This window comes from Dama dama, chromosome 28 (assembly GCF_033118175.1).
Source record: "Dama dama isolate Ldn47 chromosome 28, ASM3311817v1, whole genome shotgun sequence".
Lineage (NCBI taxonomy): Eukaryota > Metazoa > Chordata > Mammalia > Artiodactyla > Cervidae > Dama > Dama dama.
In genome coordinates, this window is record NC_083708.1 from 19,229,511 (window position 1) to 19,252,145 (window position 22,635).

General features: G+C 44.8%; 1 protein-coding gene across 1 annotated transcript in view; it reads left to right on the forward strand.

Annotated features, from left to right (window-relative positions):
* The first annotated feature begins 2,899 nt into the window (after positions 1 to 2,899).
* Positions 2,900 to 22,635, forward strand: part of SH3BGRL2 (SH3 domain binding glutamate rich protein like 2) — a 71,952-nt gene continuing 52,216 nt past the window's right edge. Inside the window, exons 1-2 of the mRNA XM_061131541.1 lie at positions 2,900 to 3,449; positions 3,907 to 4,013. Coding sequence (XP_060987524.1) covers positions 2,900 to 3,449; positions 3,907 to 4,013 — 657 coding nt within the window. The remainder of the gene's footprint in view (positions 3,450 to 3,906; positions 4,014 to 22,635) is intronic.

The following is a 22,635-nucleotide window of genomic DNA, read 5'->3' on the forward strand; positions in this document are numbered from 1 at the left end:
CCCTATATGAGCAGTATTTACTCTCCATGTCCTATGTGGATAATCTGGTCGGGACTGTGTAGCTGCCAGGAAAAGAGATATTATACACCTTAAACTTACAGAATGTTATATGTCAATAAAACTAAGGAAAAAACCCACATTCACCAGATGGTCTATCATGACTTGTAAAAACCATCAAGTCCTAGACAAGGCAGGAGCACCTTCTGTGATGTCCAATGGCCCACTCCATTTTCTGAGCTGTCGTTAAGTTTCAGCCACCTGCTCTATTTGCAGACCTGCCTTGTCAGATCGGCACTGAATGTTCTCTGTGCTATGATACCGTGAGGCTGATCCTGGACATTTAAATTATACCCCAGGTTGCTTTTTACCTTCTCTGTCACTCTCTGGGTCTCAGCTCCATCCTGGCTGCTGGGGGTTGCTGGACTGCTGACACTTTGTCCTGCATACAAGCTCTGGAGACAACCTTTTTACCTAGGGTGTTCAAAAACAGAGTGAGCTCTGACCAGAGTAATCTTCTCAAAGTATAGTTCTGATTGGATCCTTCTCTTCCTCAGAATGCTTACAAATTAACTACAAACTTCTCAGTTAAGGCAGATAGGGTTGTAAAAAAACAGAACCCTACTTGGGATGACTCAGGTCAGATTTATGACATGGATACAGGAATACTACACAGGCCTCCAGAGCAAAGATCAGGAAAAGGCTGAACCATAAACAGAGACTGGCAAACTTTCTCTGTAAAGGACTATGGAGTAAACATACTAGGTTTTGCAAGTTATCTGGTTTCTGACACTTTGCCAGAGACAATAGGAAAAGTAGTGTGTTCTAATAAAACTTTATTTACAAAATAGACAACCAGCTGGATTTGACACAGAGGCCAGAGTTTTAGGGTCCCTGGGCTCAAGCATTATCAGAACTCACTGAAACATCTCTGTCATCTTCCACATACCTGCTTTGTTGTTCTCTTCCTGCCAACTACCATCCTTAGCGTCTCTGGTTTTCATGTTGGAAAATGGCTTCCAAAAGCACTGAGCTTCCAGGTCACAAAACACTTCCAGGTCAAGTGTTCTTGCTCTCTTTCTTAGTCCTCATTCTAAATTCCTCGGGCAGAGATGTGGCCAGGCCTTTCTTGAGTCAGATACTTACCCTGAGACTAATCAGCTGTGGCCAGGAGTTTGGGTCTTGCTTTATGAACCAGGAGGGTGTTGGGAACCCCACCCCCAAAATCTCTTAGATCAAAGCAGAAGAACAGATTCCAGAAAAGGGCAAGGAGTTGGGCAGACAAGTCAGTGAGAGTCCCTGTCTGCATTCATCCAAAGCTGTATTTTCAGCATTGTCCCCTTCTTGAAGTAAAACGAACCCCTTGCTGTTCCTGTGGACCCTGCATATTCCATCCTGGATGTGTGAACTCAGTCGCCTCCCGCTCTTTGTGACCTCATAGACTGCAGCTGGCCAGGCACCCTGGTCCACAGGATCTTCCAAGCAAGAATACTAGAGGGAGTTGCCATTTCCTTCTCCAATATTCCATCCTGTATCCCTTCCATCTGCTAGCAGACATTCTACTCATCTTTAAAGTCTCTTCTAGAAGGCCGTCTTTTGCCCTCTCTTTTTTTTTTAATATCCACACAACTCTATTGGTACAGTGTGTCTTGTCTCATTGCTATTTCTGTATCTGACTTTTTTGTTTTGCAGTCAATAGATGCTCTGCTGACTGAGCAAAGGACTTATTCAGCATTTCATGCACTCTGGTACCTGTCAGAGCACAGGCTTGGAGTTCTCATTTGTTGAGTTTAACCATATCCTCAAAGCTGAATAATTCCAAACAGAAGAAATTTAGACTTTATGAAGTTGCATCGATACAGGAAATATGGTATCTACCTTGAAGAAAATTATGTTTCAAGATATAAACATTCATTTCCACATTTAGGGTAGCCAAATTAAAGTACATGTACAGAGAAAGATTATTTACAGCCAACAAAATGTATATTTAAAATTGTCTAATAGAAGAAATAAAGTCCCATTAAAATTGTCTTTTCTGTTACCGTACTAAATAAAAAACTGTATACTACACACATGACTTCTGATAAATAGGGAGGGTTATACACGTGAAGTAATCAAAATCGCTCTAAAAAACAAATGCTCCAAAACCATTAATGTTTCTTCAAGAATTTTACCAAAGAGCCAGAGACTTCATCATCTAATCTCTTTCTTCCTAGAACTATTAATTAACATTGTTCCCAGAACTCTGCTAAAACTCCCCTGCTGAAAGGAAGGCAGTAAATACAGTACTGCAAAGAAAACTGGTTCATTCTTCAGGAACTGTGAGAGGCTTGCGCTTTTGTGAAACAGAACACACTTGCTGAAGAACTATTCCTAAACTGCTAGAAACTACCTAAAAGCTCTTTTATTTTAACAGCATCCTCCTGGGAGACTGCGCTGGAATGTGCAGCAGGTCTGAAAACGGCACAGATTTGGCTCAAATCTGTAAATACTAGGTGCACTGAGCCGGAGCCATTGTGTAGGGAAGCGGGGTGGGGCGGGCGGGGTCCTGAAAATCGATGTTGATTAGTAGGATTCTAATTTCGCTTGGGGCTTATTATTTTTTTTTTTCCTACGGCAATTACAGCTTCGCTGGGAAAATAAAATATCGGTTGTGCTCTCACCTGGGTTTCTCATTTTCAGCGTCTACCGAGAAAGAAAACCTCGTATTTATTCCCCAAGAATTACCCTTCTGCAATCTGCTGAGCCGCTGGGAAAATAGGAGCGCACAGCCCCACCGCGCCCCCCGACCCGGTCCCCACCGCGGCCACCTCCCAGCCGCCCAGCCCACCCCACGCGCGACCCGGAGACGATGGGTCTCCGAGGCATCACTGTTGTCTGTTGACGTTTCTAGGTGTGGGGAATGCTCCAACCCAGTAAACCACCACACACAGAACCCCAGCACGGACACCGAACCAAGCTATCATCGTTAGCTTTCTTTTCTCCCCGGCCTCGTCCCGCCAGGATCCTTGCCAGCCCTGGCACAGCGTCTCCCCGCGGCCTCGGGTGGCCCTCCCGGCACCTGCGCGCGCCCGGGACGCAGGCTCAGGGACGAGGCGGCGGGAAGGAGCCCGGCGGCTGCCACTCTGGGGAGCGGCCCGGACTACAACTCCCATCACGCCCCGCAGCCGGCTCCCTCCCCGGCCCGGCCCCGCCTCCCTACCTCGGCCGGCGGTCGGGCAGCGCCGAGCTTTTATCTGCAGACCGGTCGGCCGGGCGGGCTCCGGGTCCCTGCCGTCTCCCCAGACGCGAGCGCTGTGCGGGGCAGCGGCGAAGGCGGCGGCTCCCAGCCGAGTTCTGCCTCCGCGTCCCCGCCAGCCCCGGAGCCTGCGGGGGGCGCAGAAGGTCCGTCCCGACCCGGCGAGAGGATGGTCATCCGCGTGTTCCTCGCCTCCTCCTCGGGCTTCGTGGCGGTGAGCACGTAGGGAACCGGCCGCGGGCCGGGGTCGGGTCCCGCGGGGCAAGGGGGTGCGGGTCCCGCGGGAGGCGGGCGGCGCTCGCCCCTGTGCGTCTCGGCGCGGCGGGCGGCGGGAGCCCGCGCCCGGCAGGTGATCCATCTGCCTCGGACGACAATGAACGGGGCGGGGAGGCAGGGTGGGTGTGTGTTGGGGGGGACCCCGGACTCACCCCACATGCCCACCTTGCACGGTCCGAGAGGGAGACCGGGAAGTGGATTCGGCGGGAAGCCCCCGGCTCTAGTCGGGAGGCTCGTGGATTTGGAGAGGGGTGGTCAGAGAGCTTCGGGCGGGGGACGGGGGACGGGGGGGGGGGGGGTCCCACTTTCCTTGATTGGGCTTGACCGATTTGGGACATTCAGCCTGGTTCCGTTTGGTACGGGAGCTTGTTAAGCTGCTTGGTTTGCTCACCTAGCTCCTGAATGGAACAAGTTTAAGTGGAACTTGCTCTCCACCCTCTGTGCCCCGCCGCCAAGCACGTTACTTCAGCTTTATACCTGCGCGGACAGAATGGTAAACCAGGTTTGTCCTGTTGTGCCAGGGTCTTTTGTTTTCTTCTTGCCTAAGGTGCTATAAGTATGTTTGCATCTGTATGTAAATATGGTGTGGCTGGTTCATTTTCCCCTATAGTGCTGCGCTCAATTTCATCTTGGGGGTGTCAATTGTGGTCTCTTCAATTATTTTAAGCTATTTGGTTTGGTCCGATGTTCTCGAATTTTCTTTCTTTTCTTTTTTTTTTTTAAGGGAGAAGTTACATAGCTAGATGTCAGACTTTAAGGAAAAATTCAGTAATAATAGCTCACTGAGTAAGACATCTAGCAGTATGTTTTCCATGATTATTAAGATTTGGTTACCTTTAGCTGCGTTAAGCTGTAGATGTCAGGGGCTGTCAAGTGAGATATAGAGTTAAATACACCAAAAAGTGCGGTATTGATTGTTTCAAATTTAGTCCGGCCAGTTGGTTGCCTGCCCGGAGAGTCAACTAGGTTTTCCCCAAATTTGTTTCAGAAGGCAGGTTCAATGGAGAATCGAAGAAAATGTCATTTGCAACATAACACTGAAGTTTTTTATTTTAAAAACAATTAACTTGTAGAAAAAAAGGCCCCCTTTTGTATTAGTAACAGGAGATGGGAAACTCCAGCTTATCTTTATATGCAGGGGTGTTCCGGTCCCCAGACTCCTGATAGTTTTGGTGTTGCTTGCTCTCTGGGGCTGCTTAGTCATACCTGCCTCTTATAGATCCCTCCACTGCTCCACCGAAGCTACACTTCATGTGTTTGGAAACCCATAGAGTTTTGTGGATAGATTTTTTTCACAGTCACTCCTTCATAAGAGTACTACAAAGCTTTTGGTTTCACCATCAACTTGCATGCTCCCATACTTACTGCAGTAGTATTTCATTGACTGGGAAGGGATGCTTTATAGTATTGATATTAAGAAGCCAATGTTATCTATGTTGGACAAGTCAGAGTCAAAATTCTGAGGTCATTACTTGGCTTATCCTTCAGTAGGTAGTATATCAAGAGAGTTCTGGAACCCTGCATCTCTATTTGCTTATTTCCATTAACAGATATTTATTGCCTGTCTGCTATGTGCCTTTTTAATTTTTAAATTTAATGATGGGTGTTTTGCACATGAAGCTAGACCTGAGAACCCTGGCAGGCTCTGATGAGCGGAGTGAGCTTGGTTGAAGTACCTCATCTCTGCCTGAGTTTCTCATTGATGGAATGAAGAGTTGTGATGAAAAACTCAGCATTCCACTCTAGCTTTAAAGTGCTTTGATTTAATTAGTTGTATAAATGCGGATAAATCGTCATAACAGCTTCTTTCACATTGACAATATACATGCTAGTATCAAAGTGAATTTTTTTCCCTTTGGTGTTTTACTGGGATCCCTTCACTGCCCCACCCAGTTTGTGTTCTAACAAGATAAGGTTTGAGCTGGAAGACATACTCTGTTATCACGTAGCATATGTACAGCCCATGAACACTAATTATCTATTTTAATATACCTGATCTTTTTGGGTCTCAGACAATCCTCAGTCACTGAATCTCTCCACTTGTAATATTATCTCCTCTATCCCTGCACAGTTTTTGTGTAATTAATATGCCATCGATACTTTTGGTAATGAGAAGTTTCTGCTTATATGCAAGAATAGTAATTTCTAAGAGATAATGAGGTTGTTTAGGTCAGCTGCTGAGCAGTAGAGGCTCCCTGGGGCTTATGGCATTATGCTGTATTGAGCTGGGAGGGCATAGCAGGGTTTTCCCTCCAGCAGTGTTGAACTGACCATTGCTCTGTTTTATCCAGTGGCCAACCGTGACCAGCTAGTGCATGGGAGAAAGAATAGTTTGATTCCTAAGTCAGTTTGGTTTTAGCTGAAGTTGATTAAACCACACGGAAGTAACGTGACTGGAAGTAGACTTGGCTAAGTAAGTCCCAGGAGTTCCCAAAAAGATGCTCTGCCCCAATCCACAGTAGATTTAAATAAACTGTTTAGGGAAAACCCTCATATCTTGTTCTGATTTCCCTGAGCTCTCCAGCTTCAACACCTAACAGTGGTAATTGGAATAATTAACCCCAAAAGGTGATTGCCCTTTTCTCTTCCTCAGCTCAGTGTAAAATCTGCTTTTATAGGAAATAAAAGCAATGCCACATTATTATGCTGTGGCTACCTGAAAATCAGATTTCTGTTCCAGCTGTCATTCATATCGTAGAGAAGGGCATTTTATTTCAGTCCTAAGAAAATACTGTAGTCATAGAAGTGCTGTTTTAAGACGTTTTGATTTATTTTGGTTGTATACCCAGCAGGGGTGATCTTGGTACCTTTATCCAGGAAATGTATTATTAATATGACATTTTAAAAAACTTTATTTTGTATTGGAGTGTAGACAATTAACAATGCTGTGATAGTTTCATATAGTTTTCACACAAAAACTATGGACGGCAAAGTGGATGGCAAAGGGACTCAGCCATACATATACATGTGTCTTTTATTGAAAAGCATTGAAATCAGCCAGTTATTTCATATTCATTATTTTATTCATTCAGCAAGCATTTTCTTAGTGTCTGCTGCTTGCCCAGCTCTGTAAGGACAAGAATTGCCTGGCCTAGGAAATTCTTTTGGGAATTGGAGGAGAGCAGAAGGTGTGGTTTCTGTGTCCTCAAAGAATTCAGATGGGGATCACGCCCAGGAGATAAGATAGGAAAGGTGAAACCACCACTAATAAAGTACAACCCAAGGACACAGGCCTCTTTCGGGAACATTCTTAACAGAGATAGAAATAATATAGGCGACAGAGGGATGCGTTGCAGGATGTCAGATAAGGAGGAGATGTGCCAGAAGCCATCAAATATGCATGTGGGAGCCTCAGGCAGATGGCGAGAGAGGAACTGACTTGGATTTGGAAGGGAGGGGAGAGTGCCCAAGCCCACCTTGTTCAGGCTGGAGAGGGGGAGCCTTAGATGAGAGGGGGCAGGCTTCAGGGCTCCCTGTGGTCCTCTCTTGAGGACAGGGCAGACTCTGAGTCCGTGACATGTTAGTCGCTCGGTCCTGTCTGACTCTGTGACCCCATGGACTGTAGCCCACCAGGCTCCTCTGTCCATGGGATTCTCCAGGCAAGAATACGGGAGTGGGTAACCATTCCTTTCTTCAGGGGATCTTCCTACCCTGGGATCAAACCTGGGTCTCGTGCATTGCAGGCAGATCTTTATGCCTAAGCCACCAGGGAAACCCATGATAACAACGTCCAGAGTGCTTAGCGTCTCAGAGGTGTCTTCAAAATCTGCAGCTGATGTCTGGACCCTTTGTCCCCAGGGAGGAAGGTGTGATCTGATGGGGAAGAACCCCTGGATATGATTTCAGGTTCTTTACCTTCCTGCCTGTCTTGACTGAAATTTCTCCAAAAGGAGGGAAAGCTTTTCACTCTTTGTTAAAGTCCTTGGGCTCCAGTGTTGGGGCTGGCAGAATACTGAGAGAGATTTTCTCATGAAGTCCAATCGCCTCATGTTACAGAGAAGGAATATGGGCTGAGAGAATATGTGACCTGTCTGAGGTCATTTGTGTCAGTCAGAGCCGAGCTGAGGGTTAAATGAGTCCCGGTCACCTGACTCCTGAATGTGTTCATTCTGGCCCAGCGTGTATTTGTGCCTTGATGGACTCATTCATATGTTAATCACTGAAAACCAACTGAGTAGGAGGCTCTGTCCCACAAAGGTCTGTATAGTAGTCAGGTATGGATGTGACAGTTGGACCATAAAGAAGGCTGAGCGCTAAAGAATTGATGCTTTTGAACTGTGGTGTTGGAAAAGACTCTTGAGTGTCCCTTGGACTGCAAGGAGATCAAATCGGTCAATTTTAAGGGAAATCAACCCTGAATATTCATTGGAAGGACTGATGCTGAAGCTCCAATACTTTGGCCACTGATGCAAAGAGCCGACTCGTTGGAAAAGACCCTGATGCTGGTAAAGATTGCAGGCAGGAGGAGAAGGGGACGACAGAGGATGAGATGGTTGGATGGCATCACCAACTTAATGGACATGAGTTTGAGCAAACTCTGGGAGATGGTGAAGGACAGGAAAGCCTGGCGTGCTGCAGTCCGTGGGGTTGCAGAGTCAGACACGACTGAGCGACTGAACAACAACGAGGCTCTGTGAGGTGCTGTTATGTGCTAGGTGTATACCACGGTCAGGAGAACACAGACTGCCCAACGGCATAGATCAGTGCTGACGCCCCACCACTTGGAGACTTGGACTGTAAACCATTTCTCCAAGGAGAATACAGAGCTGCTGCTGGCCTGGGGGGTGTTTCCATGGGACAAGGTGAAATGAGCCTGACAGCAGTAGTATGTCGCTGCATGTTGGAGGGGACAGTCAGTGGGAGGAAAAGGTACAGAGAAATGGAAAGCAGAGTTGGAAGACGTGGACCTTTGCCCACAGCTGCAGCCCTGTTTTCAAGTGAGGGTGGGAGTGGAGGGGAAACATAGGAACTGTGCTCAGAGTTCTCTTGTTCTTTTGAGCTTAGAAAGGCATTTTGTTTTGCCTGAGTTATAACTATTTGAAACAGGCAGTGATCTGTTCCATCTCCACAGGATGTATCATGAAGCTTTATTTGTGTAAGGGAACCTCTGAAAGGAGTTCCAATGTAAATCAGGATGTGACCATGTAAAACAGACTGAGTATTAAATCTTCAGTTCAGTTCAGTTCAGTCACTTAGTCGTGTCCGATTCTTTGCAACCCCATGAATTGTAGCACGCCAGGCTTCCCTGTCCATCACCAACTCCCAGAGTTTACTCAGACTCATGCCCATCGAGTTGGTGATGCCATCCAGCCATCTCATCCTCTGTCGTCCCCTTCTCCTCCTGCCCCCAATCCCTCCCAGCATCAGGGTCTTTTCCAATGAGTCAGCTCTTCACATGAGGTGGCCAAAGTATTGGAGTTTCAGCTTCAGCATCAGTCCTTCCAATGAATACCCAGGACTGATCTCCTTGAACATGAACTGGTTGGATCTCCTGGCAGTTCAAGAGACTCTCAAGAGTCTTCTCCAACACCACAGTTCAAAAGCATCAATTTTTTGGCGCTCAGCTTTCTTCACAGTCTAACTCTCACATCCATATATGACCACTGGAAAAACAATAGCCTTGACCAGACAGACCTTTGTTGGCAAAGTAATATCTCTGCTTTTTAATATGCTATCTAGGTTGGTCATAACTTTCCTTCCAAGGAGTAAGTGTCTTTTAATTTCATGGCTGCAATCACCATCTGCAATGATTTTGGAGCCCCCAAAAATGAAGTCTGACACTGTTTCCACTGTCTCCCCATTTATTTCCCATGAGGTGATGGGACCAGATGGGACCAGATGCCATTAGTTTTCTGAATGTTGAGCTTTAAGCCAACTTTTTCACTCTCCTCTTTCACTTTCATCAAGAGGCTTTTTAGTTCCTCTTCACTTTCTGCCATAAGGGTGGTGTCATCTGCATATCTGAGGTTATTGATGTTTCTCCCGGTAACCTTCATTCCAGCTTGTGCTTATTCCAGCCCTGCGTTTCTCATGATGTACTCTGCATATAGGTTAAATAAGCAGGGTGACAATATATAGCCTTGACGTACTCCTTTTCCTATTTGGAACCAGTCTGTTATTCCATGTCCAGTTCTAACTGTTGCTCCCTGACCTGCATACAGGTTTCTCAAGAGGCGGGTCAGGTGATCTGGTATTCCCATCTCTTTCAGAATTTTCCACAGTTTATTGTGATCCACACAGTTGAAGGCTTTGGCATAGTCAATAAAGCAGAAATAGATGTTTTTCTGGAACTCTCTTGCTTTTTCGATGATCCAGTGGATATTGGCAATTTGATCTCTGTTTTCTCTGCCTTTTCTAAAACCAGCTTGAACATCTGGAAGTGACTCTAATCCCAGGAAGAGGTGGTGAGGGTAAGCCTGGGCTTGCTAGGATCTTTAATTCAATCCTGAGCCACATGGCAGTGTTGATTCCCATCTTACAGATGGAGAGGCTGAAGGTAACTGACCTGATTGAGACCATTTGCAGTTGATGGTGGGACCTTGAGTCAGAGTCTGGCTGGCAGGTGGCTCTACAGCTTCTGGAGCCGAGTTTCTGCACTGTGGGCACTGTCATGTCCTTGATGAAATGGAAGTGCCAGGGGATGCTCGACATCCTGCAGTGTCCTGGACAGTCGCCTGAAAGAGCTGCCACGTGCAAAATGCCAGGGGTACCCGGCAAGAACTATTCCTGAAGGGCTTTGATGGCGGGGTTGGGGGGCGCTGTGGAATGACTTTAGGGAATTGGTGGGAGCATATAAGAAATGATTAGAAGAACCAGGAATAAGGTGGGGACACAGGGACAAAGTTGAAAGAGAATGTCAGGCTGGGAAGACTTGTGTGTTGGTTTTCTACGGCTGCCATCACCAAAGTACCAAGAACTGTGGGGCTTAGACAGCAGACATTTGTCTCAAAGTGCTGGAAGCTGAAAGTCAAGATCAGGCTGTTGGTCTGGTTGCTTCCTTCCAAGGGCTGTGAAGGAGACTGCGCCATGGTTCTCGCCTACCTTCTGATGGCTTGCTGGAAGTCTTTGATATTCCTTGGCATGTAGATTATCCTTTATATCTGTCTTCATGTCTACATGGCATTCCCCTTGTGTGTATGTCTTTGTCTACATTTCCTCTTTTTATATTGACTTCAGCCTACCCTTTTGACCTAATTTTGACTTGATCATTTGCAAAATAGGGTCACATTCACAGGTACTATGGGCTAGGACTTAAGCATCTTTTGGGGGGACACAACCCAGTTCCCATAACAGCATGCAAGTTGAGGGTTGAATAGAAGTACTAATTGATGGCACTTCCTGCCTTTAATTGAAAAGACCATGGGCGAATTTCCTGAATCCTAAAGTCAGCAGCAGGGTATGAAATTTTAGTCATTGTATACGCTAAGGTCCATTGCTAGCGAGGGAGATTTTTCATCATCCCAAGTGAAGACCTGACCTCAGTTTTTCTAGTTCATTCTAATGTTTCCCAAATTTGACATCTTTTTTCCGTTCTGTGGTATTTTAAATTTGTAAATATAATCAAGGGCATGGACTCCTTTACGAAATTAGGGACTTTTAAAAATCTGTTTGCATTAGGACACTTTAAATAAATATTCCATTCTGTTTGAGGAAACTAAATTTTGACAGCTGTTTATAAAAGTATGAGGTGGTTTCCATGTTGCAGGAATGTAAGTCTAGTTGTCTTGCTTTTTTCTGTGTTTTTCAATTTTTTGATCAAAACCAGAGAATAACTATTCTGAAACAAACCCCAACAGTTCTGCAGGAAGCAGTGAGACACTACCACTAAAGAACATTTCTTCCTCAGATTTTTTCATGTTTAAAAAGTTCTAAAATGAATTGCATGCTTTTCTTTTGTCAGTAAAGTTAGAAATGGATGACAGAATAGAAAAAAATCTAAACTAGCTATGACAAACCTAGACAGCCTATTAAAAAGAAGAGACGTCACTTTGCCAACAAAGGTCCGTATAGTCAAAGCTGTGGCTTTTCCAGTAGTCATATATGGATGTGAGTTGGACCATAAAGAAGGCTGAGTACCAAAGAATTAATGCATTAGAACTGTGGTGGAGAGGAGTCTTGAGAGTCCTTTGAACATCAAGGAGATGAAACCACTCAATCCTAAAGGAAATCAGCCCTGAATTTGTTCATTGGAAGGAGTGACCCTGAAGTAGAAGCTCCAGTACTTTGGCCACTTGATGTGAAAAGCCAACTCATTGGAAAAGACCCTGATGCTGGGAAAGACTGAGTGCAGGAAGAGAAGGGGGCAGCAGAGGATGAGATGGGTAGATGGCATCATCAAGTCAATGGATGTGACTTTGAGCAAGATCCGGGAGATGGGGAAGGATAGGGAAGCCTGGCGTGCTGCAGTCCATGGGGTCGCAAAGAGGCAGACACGATGACTGAACAGCAGCAAGATTCTTAGTGAATGTGTTGTTTTAAGAAAAAAGTTATTTTTTGCTGCACTGGGTCTTCGCTGCTTTTGCACAACTTTGTTAAGTTGCAGTGAGCGGGGGCTGCTCTTCATTGAGGTGTGTGGGCTTCTAATTCCTATCCACTGTGCTGCTTTTAACATAAAATTTAGCATGATTTAATGATTGTTATATGTGAAAGTTTGAAACACTTATTTGAAATGCATATTTGGGGGAAAAAATGGGATCATTTTTTAGTTTAGAAATTATTAGTTTAGCTGCCAAATGTTTTTTTAAAAATTTCCCCCCCCAGACTCTAAACTCAGAAGGAGACCCTTTTAGGTTTTATGTTTTTTGGTACAGATTGCTTAATAATGGGTGTTAGTTTAGCTGCAGGGTTAGTTAGAAACGTTATCATTTAAATCACATCCCTGTATTCATTATTTTTCTGTGGTCAGCTTTATATTATTTGTTTATCCATTTTGCAGGGAAGGAGCTTAGCTTTCCAAATTAGAAATTTATTGAAAATTTTTTCCTTCTGTGAAATGGTGAATGGTTTGCTAACCTGTGAGGGAAATCCTCTGCCTCTGATGATGTACACTTGTCTTTTGGGGTCCTATTATTGTAGCTTAACAAGTCATTGAACTCTTCTTTTTCTGTTTGGTGTTTTTAAAACCAATAGGGATCAGTACTTACCGCTGCCAAGTTTCTGATTGGTGGTTGGGATGGCTGGGGCGGGGGCAAGGGTCGGGGGTGTCCGAGATTGGAAATTGACACCTGCTGCAGCTAAGCGTCTAGTTTAAAGCAGTGGTTTACCTTCTGTCCTCTTCAGAGGCTTATCTGGGTTTATCTGCCAGTACAGGCTAGTCCCTCAGGACCAGCACTGTGGCAAATATTTTTTTTTTTGGCCATGCAGCATGTGGGATATTAGTTCCCCAAACGGGGAGGTGGGGGTGGGGGGTCAAACCCACACCCCCTACAGTGGGAACAGGAAGTCTTATTGGACCCTCAGAGAAGTCCCAGAACTCTAACAATTTAAAGTTAGTGCTGTTATTTCTTTTACGTTTGATTGGTTTTTTTCCCCCACAAATGCTAAAAGAGAAATCAACCTAGGAAAAGTACTTCATTGAATGTTTCCCTTCCAGACTCGACAGCTTTGTGTAAACTGGACAGCTGAACTAGATACTGGTAAAGGGCACCCCCCCCCACCCCACCTGTAACCCCAGGGCCTTTAGGCTGGTATGGCCCCTGGGAGGCGCTGGAGCAGTTTAATTGTTCTCCTAGATCTGATCCTTTATGTTAGCTCTGACAGCTTATTTATTCCTGAGAGGACCTGACTCCTTTGTAACTGGCAGAACCCCAAAGGGAGTTTCCTGGAGCTGACCCCTGACAGTGGAAGGATAGGAGTGGTGTGTGTCGGGGTGTGTCTGCCTTGCTGTGGGACCTCTGTGGGCCCCGTGCCAACATAACAGCCGAGCTCTTGAAGCCAGAACTTGGCTCTGACTATGGGCAGAGAGGATGCATTTTCCACTTCCTGCTGGTGATGAGTAGCCCGTATCTGGAAATGGCTTCTTGTCACCTTGGCTCTAGTGCCTTTGGGAGTGGAAGGCTAAGAGTAAGAGGTGACTTGCCTGACAGGTCAGTTCAGTGGTGTTTGGTAAATGCAAATACATGGAGTTAAAGTCAGTAGCTATTGCTACATACCAATCTAGTATTAAAACCAAAGCAACCTACAAGGTTGCTTGTATAGCACCCTGTATAGCTTGTATAGTTCCCTGTATAGCACAGGGAACTGTATCAATGTCTTGTGATAACCTATAAGGGAAAAGAATCTGAAAAAAGAATAGAGATATATGTATATGTGTGTAACGGAATCACTTTGCTTTACATCTGAAGCTAGCACAGCATTGTAAATCAACTGTACTTCAATTAAAAGAGAGAAAAAGTAAATTAAAAAAAATACACCACCTGTTGTGCATGTTAAGTTGGGAAACAATTTGTGACTATCTGATTTAAATCGGTTTATGAATACCATCCGATTTCAAATAGAACATGTTCAAATGAAAAACAAGACAACAAAGCAAAACAAAAACCCTCAAAGCAACACAACCAACATAGCTTTTGAGTCAATTTATTTTCCTTCTGTGGGTTGTACGAAGAATGGGAGTATGTCTCCATTCATGACATTCCCACATAGATTGACACTTTCAGCTTCTCTGCTTTAGTAATCATGTTCCTTAGGACAGATCCTTTGCCTGAGAATTGGCCATTTCCATAAGCCTGGATTCCCCCCCTTGACAGGAGGTTTGGGTTGCACTATCCCTTTATGACAAAACAACATATTTGCCAAAGTAGATCTTTGCATTGAATATCTGCTGATTTATTTAATTCTGGAGTCAGTTTACATTCAACTCAAGTGCCTACTTCTGCCTCGCCTTTGGATTATCTACTGTTGGGTAGATATCACCAGTGCAAGCACATTGGCTACATTGGCGTAGTCTCATGGTTAAGGCGGGGCTTGGTCCAAATCCTAGTCTGCCGTTGGTGAGGGATGTGGCCTGAGGCAAGGAGTCTCAGCCTCTTCATTTGTGAAAATGGGACTGGAGTGGTACCTTCCGTCTAGGATTGCTGTGAGCATCAAAGATTTCTTCAGTGAAGTATTCCATATAGAGTGCCAGGTACTCAGGACAGGAAGTGTTCAATGCCTGTTATCTGTTATTTTCATTGTATCATCATTAACAGCAGCAGTAGTGATAACAGCAGTGATAAAAACATGAAAAATTATAACCCTGGATCGTACAAGATCTTTAATCATAAAAAATATTGTGTTCAGTACATAATACTTTACTAAACCAAGGGTGCATACTGGTATAATTTTTAGAGAGCTTTTAGTAAATTTAAGTTCAGTTTTTGACTGAAATTTAAGGACATTATTATTTGAGGTCATTCCCCAAGCAAATCACTTAATTAGAGTTCTTCTGTAACGTGTGAACACCATATAGGGACACAGCATGCTCTGCCCGAGTCATTAAGCCGTGTTTATTCACAGCCTACGAAGTGCTTACTATGATGCAAATGGGCACTGTCCTTTGCTGTACATAGTATGTGATTGTAGAGTCCTCATCCGATTTAAGGCTTCCTAAACTTGGCAAGTAGATTTCATCCCAAATGACAGCCCTGTCTGATGGATAGTGGCTGCCTGGAGAGCCGGGAGAGGGGTTTGGGAGCCTTGTCTGGGATCAGCTGGGAACCATGCAGTGTGACTGATTGTTGATGTGTGCTCTGGCAGCAGAGGAGGCGGCTCAGGGCTCGTCCATGTACTTGGCAGCCCTGTCTCTGACTCTGTGCACATTTCAGATTCATGTAACTGAATGTAGGATGTTTTCAGTCTGTGAGCAAGAGGGAATAGAAATATTCGACAGTGGATTGAATTGATGGGTTGTATCCTTTGCAAACATCTACCCTTAAATCAGGGGGTGGCAGCAGAGAAAGATCAGGATCTCTGTGTTTAATGAAGGTGAGTGATACTTTCCAGAAAAGACCATCATGATTATTCTGACTGTGAAACTGAACACCAAACCTTGATGTGGTGAAAGGTAGGCAGGGTTCTTTCGCATCTGGAGGGATGGTGGTCAAAGAGAGCAGGGGCTTTGTGGAACAAGGTGGTGGAGACAGGAGAGGGAGAAAAGCCCCGGGATAGACGAGGATCAGCCTGCGCACCCTGCCGAGCCTTGAACATGGAAAGATCGGGTGAATGATGAGTGTCTACCCATGCCCAGCAGTCTTGGATGATTTTTTCCTGCAGGTAATTGAATCCTTACAGTCACCCTACAGACTGCAGACTATCATACCCATTTTGCAGATGAGAATATTGGGGGGCACAGTGGTTAAGTCACATGCCCAGCATCATTTAGCTCAGTGAAACCCATGTCTTCTGGTTTTGTGTCTAGTCCATTTTTTGTTGCCCACCAGAAAAGCCCGATTGGAGACGAGTGACCCAGAAAACTTGCCAGGATAACAGTGTGTGAGCCCAGGCTAATAAACTGGGAGGGGCAGGACTTCACAGAGCCATTCCAGGGGCCCCCACTCAGCTGTCGAGCAGGTCATTTTAGGCATAGTGTCCTCAGGGCTTGTGGAAACAATGGCTTTGCTTTTTTAGAGACTGACAAAAGCTATCAGGAATGCTGTGGATTGAGGGACTTCCCTGATGGTCCAGTTGTAAAGAATCTGCCTTCTAATTTAGGGGATGTGGGTTTGATCCCTGGCAGGGAACTAAGATCTCACATGTCACAGGGCAACTCAGCCCTTGCACCACAATGAAGGTCCAGCACAGCCAAAATAAAAATAAGTTTTTAAAATAAAAAAAATATTTTTAAAGTATGGTTGACATGGAAAGCTAATCTTTCATCATAATAACTATCATTCACAGCATGTGCAGGAAGTACTCAGGGCTTTGTGTTTGTTATTTGTATTCCTTAAAGTAACTTGGCCTGGTAGCCATTGGAAGTGGAGAGAATGGATTTTCAGCGCAGAAAGACCTGGGTTCAGATGATGCTTCTGGTTCCCCAACTGGCAGGAGAGTTTAGCAGGATAGTTTAGCAAATCTTTTTTTTCCTGTGGACCTCAGTGTTCCCATTTGTAAAGTTGTTGGGAGTTTCAAGAAATGGCAGCTATCAGTAATATTATGAGTTCATTTAAATTTAAGTTAACAATAATTCTCTGGTCTTTGGTAAATTTTCAACTTCACGTGAACTATTAAAATTTAACTAAGGAAAAGGAATTGTTTTTATAACCAAACAGTAAGTCCTGTATTCAAAGGAACACATTCCTAGGAAGATCTGAAATTGACATTGGTTATTGGGGTTAATGTGTGCTACCTCATGGCCTGTTTGCAGAGGCTGGAACCCCCTTTTTAAAAAAAATTTTTAATTGGAGAATAATTGCTTCACAATATTGTGTTGGTTGCTGTCATACATCAACATGAATCAGCCATAAGTATACATATGTCTCCTCCCTCTTAAACCTTCCTCCCACCTGTCACACCTCTAGGTTGTCACAGAGCACCCGATTTGAGCTCCCTGCATCAGAAAGCAAATTGGCACTGGCTATCTATTTTAAATATGGTAATTTGTATATTGCTATGCTGCTGTCTCAATTTATCCCACTCTCTCCTTCCCCAACTGTGTCCCCAAGTCTGTTCTCTGTCCACCTGTGTGCGTCTTCATTGCTGCCCTGCAAATAGGTACCTCAGTACCATCTTTCTAGATTCCATGTGTATATGCGTTAAAATACAATATTTGTTTTTCATTTTCTGACTGACTTCACTCTACATAACAGGCTCTAAAAACTGGGAATAGAACTACCACGTTGTTGCTGCTGCTCAGTTGCTCAGTCGTGTCTGACTCTTTGTTGACTTCATTGACTGCAGCATGGCAGGCTTCCCTGCCCTTCCCCATCTCCTGGAGCTTGCTCAAACTCAAGTCCACTGAGTCGGTGATGCCATCCAACCATCTTGTCCTCTGTTGTTCCCTTCTCCTCCCGACTTCAACCTTTCCCAGCATCAGGGTCTTTTCCAGTGAGTCAGCTCTTCGCATCAGGTGGCCAAAGGATTGGCGCCTCAGCTTCACCATCAGTCCTTCTAATGAATATTCAGGATTGATTTCCTTTAGGATTGACTGGTTTAATCTCCTTGCAGTCCAAGGGGCTCTCAAGAGTCTTCTCCAACATCACAGTTCAAAAGCATCAGTTCTTCGGCCTTTAGCCTTCTTTATGGTCCAACTCTCACATTCTATATGTGACTATTGAAAAAAACCATAGCTTTGATTATACGGACCTTTGTTGGGAAAGTAATTTCTCTGCTTTTTAATATGCTGTTTAGGTTTGTCATAACTTTTCTTCCAAGGAGGAAGCATCTTTTAATTTCATGACTGCAGTCACCATCTGCAGCGGATTTTGGAGCCCAAGAAAATAAAGTCTGTCACTGTTTTCATTGTTTCCCCATCTGGGAAGTGATGGGACTGGATGCCATGATCTTAGTTTTCTGAATGTTGAGTTTTAAGCCAACTTTTTCACTCTCCTCTTTCACCTTCATCAAGAGGCTCTTTAGTTCCTCTTTGCTTTCTGCCATAAGGGTGGTGTCATCTGCATGTCTGAGGTTATGGATATTTCTCCTGGCAATCTTGATTCCAGCTTGTGCTCATCCAGCTCGGCATCTCGCATGATGTACTTTACATATAAGTTAAGTAAGCAGGGTGACAATATACAGCCTTGATGTACTCCTTTCCCAATTTGGAACCAGTCCATTATTCCATGTCCAGTTCTAGCTGTTGCTTTTTGACCTGCATACAGGTTTCTCAGGAGGCAGGTAAGGTGGTCTGGTATTCCCATCTTTTTCAGAATTTTCCAGAGTTTGTTGTGATCCACACAGTCAAAGGCTTTGGTGTAGTCAGTAATGCAGAAGTAGATCTTTTTCTGGAATTCTTTCGCTTTTTCTGTGATCAAGCAGATGTTGGCAATTTGATCTCTCATTCCTCTGCCTTTTCCGCATTCAGCTTGAACATCTGGACGTTCTCTGTTCACATACTGTTGAAGCCTGGCTTGGAGAATTTTGAGCATTACTTTGTTCCTGTGTGAAATGAGTGCAATTGTGTGGTAGTTTGAACATTCTTTGGCATTGTTCTTCTTTGGGATTGGAATAAAAACTGACCTTTTCCAGTCCTGTGGCCACTGCCGAGTTTTCCAAATTTGCTGGCATATTGAGTGCAGCACTTTCACAACATCATCTTTTAGGTTTTGAGATAGCTCAGATGGTATTCCATCACCCCTACTAGCTTTGATCGTAGAACTACCATATGACTCAACAATCCCACTACTGGGCGTGTACCCTGAGAAAACCATAATTGAGAGAGATACATGTACCCCAATATTTATTGCAGCACTATTTACATGGAAGCAACCTAGATGTCCATCAACAGATGAATGGATAAAGAAGTTGTCGTGTGTATATACAATGGAGTATTACTCAGACATAAAAGAGAACCCCTTTGTTTTTGACTTAACAGTGTTTAAATTTTTTTGAGCAAAGATTTTAAATCCTGGGAGATATCTTTCTTATCCCCACACATGATCTGGATTTCCCATTCTCCTTGAGACATCTGAAGATTTTGTGACCTCCATCAAGGCAAGGATCCACTGAAGCTGGCTAGTGGTGGCACCTTCTTCAGGGCATATACCCCTGGGGTCTCCAAAGCTCCCCATCATTCGCGCCGTCTTTCCAGCTCTGAGCCATTTGTTCTTGAGCTCATGCTGTTCTTTTTCATATTTATTATTGTTCAGTCCCCAAGTCGTATCCAACTCTCTGCAACCCCAAGGGCTGCAGCACGCCAGGACTCCCTGTCCCTCACCATCTCCTGGATTTTGCCCAAGTTCACGTCCATTCAATTGGTGATGCCATCCAAGCATCTCTTTTTCTTATACTAGAACATATTTCTTGGCATCCATGACTATCAAAATAAGTAAGGTTGAGAGTCTATTGAGAGGGTTAAATGTGTTTCCTGAGGAATGGAGCTAGTGAACGTCTTTTTTGAGGAAGGAAGGACATAATAGTCCTAAATGGTTATTAGGTGTTTGTGGGCGGTGGGTATGTGGTGGAATCTTGCTATGGTTTTGATTTGCATGTCCCTCGCAACCAATACTGTTGCTATTATTTCTTAAGAACTGGTTTAGATCTTTTTTTCCCAGAGCTAACTCTAACTTTTTAATTCAGATATTAAAGAATCTGCCTGTGATGCAGAAGACCCGGGATCAATCCCTGGGTTGGGAAGATCCCCTGGCAAGGGGAATGGCTACCTACTCCAATATTCTTGCGTGGAGAATTCTATGGACAGAGGAGCCTGGCTAGTCTGCCAGATCCTCTGTCCATGGGGTTGCAGAGAATCAGACGCGACTGAGGGAGTAACACTTTCACTTTTTTTTTTCTTTTATTCCACATTTAGACCAATATGACAGAATTGAGTCTTTAAGGGATCTCTCTCTCTCTACTTATATATATAGGCTTCCTGGTAACGCTAGTGATAAAGAACCCACCTGCCAATGTAGAAGACACCAGAGACGCACGTTTGATCCATGGGTAGGGAAGATATAGATTTAAAATTAATTGAGTTAATCCGTTCCCATCCGTTCATGAGTACTTTTTGTTGCCCTGTGTTCACCCATGTTCAGGACACAGCATGAATACATGGCATGATCCTTTCCTCCAGATAGCTGGTCATCTGATTGAGCAGCAAAGATGAGCACAGAAAACAGAGCCCTAGGGAATATAATGCTAGAATGATCTGTCCTGTCGGTAAGTCTCCAGGGCAGGTAGATTTATCTGGATGAGGGCAAAGAAAGCCATATTCTGAATAGACAGAAAGATAGAGTCTCTTCAGCTGGGGAGATGACTACTTTTAAGATTCTAGAAAGTGTTACTTAAATAAAAGGTGGAAAATTGAGAGATTTTTTTTCCCAAAATATTTTGTGCGAGCTTGTGAACTGGAACAGATATCACCTTTCCTATTCTCTTTTTGTCAAAGAAATGGATTGGATTGTGTACCATGCTGCCGTTGTCTTAGACTAGATGATTCCTTTTCCACTGGCATGCATTTCTCACTTGTGGAGTGAGAGCATGACACACACATACGCTGTAGTGAGTCCGCAGTAATATTTAAATGGTGAGCTTGGTTCTAATGATTAACAGAGATGAGATTAACACTTCACTGTTTTAAATTCCTTTTCCATTAAAAATGGGAAGCTAAGCATTGTCCTTCTAACAGGATGAAGTCTGTGTTCAGTTCAGAGAGTGTAGGAAAACCTCATGGTCTGCTGACACCTGCTCCCTTCAGAGCCTCACTTCTTGGCCTGGCACCTTGAGCCCTCTGATCCAATCCTGACCTACCTCTGCAGGGTTTTTTCTACTATATACGTCGGTTCAGTTCAGTCGCTCAGTCGTGTCTGACTCTTTGCATCCCCGTGGACTGCGGCACACCAGGCCTCCCTGTCCATCACCAACTCCTGGAATTTACTCTAACTCATGTCCATTGAGTCGGTGATGCCATCCAACCATCTCATCCTCTATCGTCCCCTTTTCCTCCCACCTTCAATCTTTCTCAGCATCAGGGTCTTTTCAAATGAGTCAGTTCTTCGCATCAGGTGGCCAAAGTATTGGAGTTTCAGCTTCGGCATCAGTCCTTCTAATGAATATTCAGGACTGATCTCCTTTAGGATGGACTGCTTGGATCTTGCTGTCCAAGAGACTCTCAACAGCCTTCTCCAACACCACAGTTCGAAAGCATCAATTCTTTGGCGCTCAGCTTTCTTTATTGTCCAACTCTCACATCCATACATGCTGCTGCTGCTAAGTTGCTTCATTCATGTCCGACTCTGTGCGACCCCATAGACGGCAGCCCACCACGCTCCCCGATCCATGGGATTTTCCAGGCAAGAGTACTGGAGTGGGGCGCCAGTGCCTTCTCCAGCATCCATACATGACTACTGGAAAAACCATAGCTTTTGACTGGACGGACCTTTGTTGGCATGCATATGTGCTAAGTGGCTTTAGCCGTGTCTGATTCCTCGCAACCCTATAAACTGTAGCCCGACAGGCTCCTCTGTCCAAGGGATCCTCCAGGCAAGAATACTGGAGTGGATTGCCATTTCCTTCTCCAACTATATACACATACCAGGCTTTTCTCTTTATTAGAGGCTACACGGGCTCTTAGTTGTGGCATGTGAGATCTAGTTCCCTGGCCAGGGATCGAACTCAGGCCCCCTGCATTGGGAATAGGACTCTTAGCCACTGGACCACCAGGAAAGTCCCCACACCAGGCGTTTTTAATCCTTTCCCTCTGGGCCTTTTGTCATGCCGCTTTCTTTCCCTTGATTGTGCTGACCTTGCACTGGGACTAGTCTGCTTCCTTCTTTGAAGCCCGTGCCAATAACCTTTCCCATTACATCCACCTCCCAACCCACCCTGTCTCCCTTCTTCACCTTCCAAATCAGGAGGATGTTGCTTCCCCAGCCCCCCCCGAGTCCAACCTGGGGAACTGCTCTCCTGCGGCCTCCACACGTGTAACCCGTGTGCATGGGTGCTCAGTCGTGTCCAACTCTTTGTGACCCCGTGGACTGTGGCCCGCCAGGCTCCTCTGTCCACGGAATTTTCTGGGCAAGAATACTAGAGCCAGTACTAGTAGCCATTTCCCACTTCAGGGGATCTTCCCAACCCAGGGATCGAATCCTAGACTCTTGCATCTCCTGTATTGGCAGGCAGATTGTTTACTGCTTGCACCACCGGGAAGCCCATTTCACATTTGGTTACAGTGGTTTTGTACCCAGATGAATTTGTACCCAGATTTGAACTCTTAAGTTCTAAATTCGCTGAGGTCAGGTTCTACTCATTTTTTTTTTTTAAGGAAAATATTTATGTTTTACAAGTGCTTTTATAGCGTTATTTTCTTAAGAGCAATTTTAGATTTGCAGCAAAAGTGAATAGCAAGTAGAGATTTCCCATATGTCTCCTTCCTTCTCATGTGCGGTTTTCTAGTCATCTTTTTATTCCCCCCACACTTCCTGTCATAGCTTCCCAGGTAGCGCTAGTGGCAAAGAACTCACCTCCCAATGCAGGAGACTTAAGAGACTCGG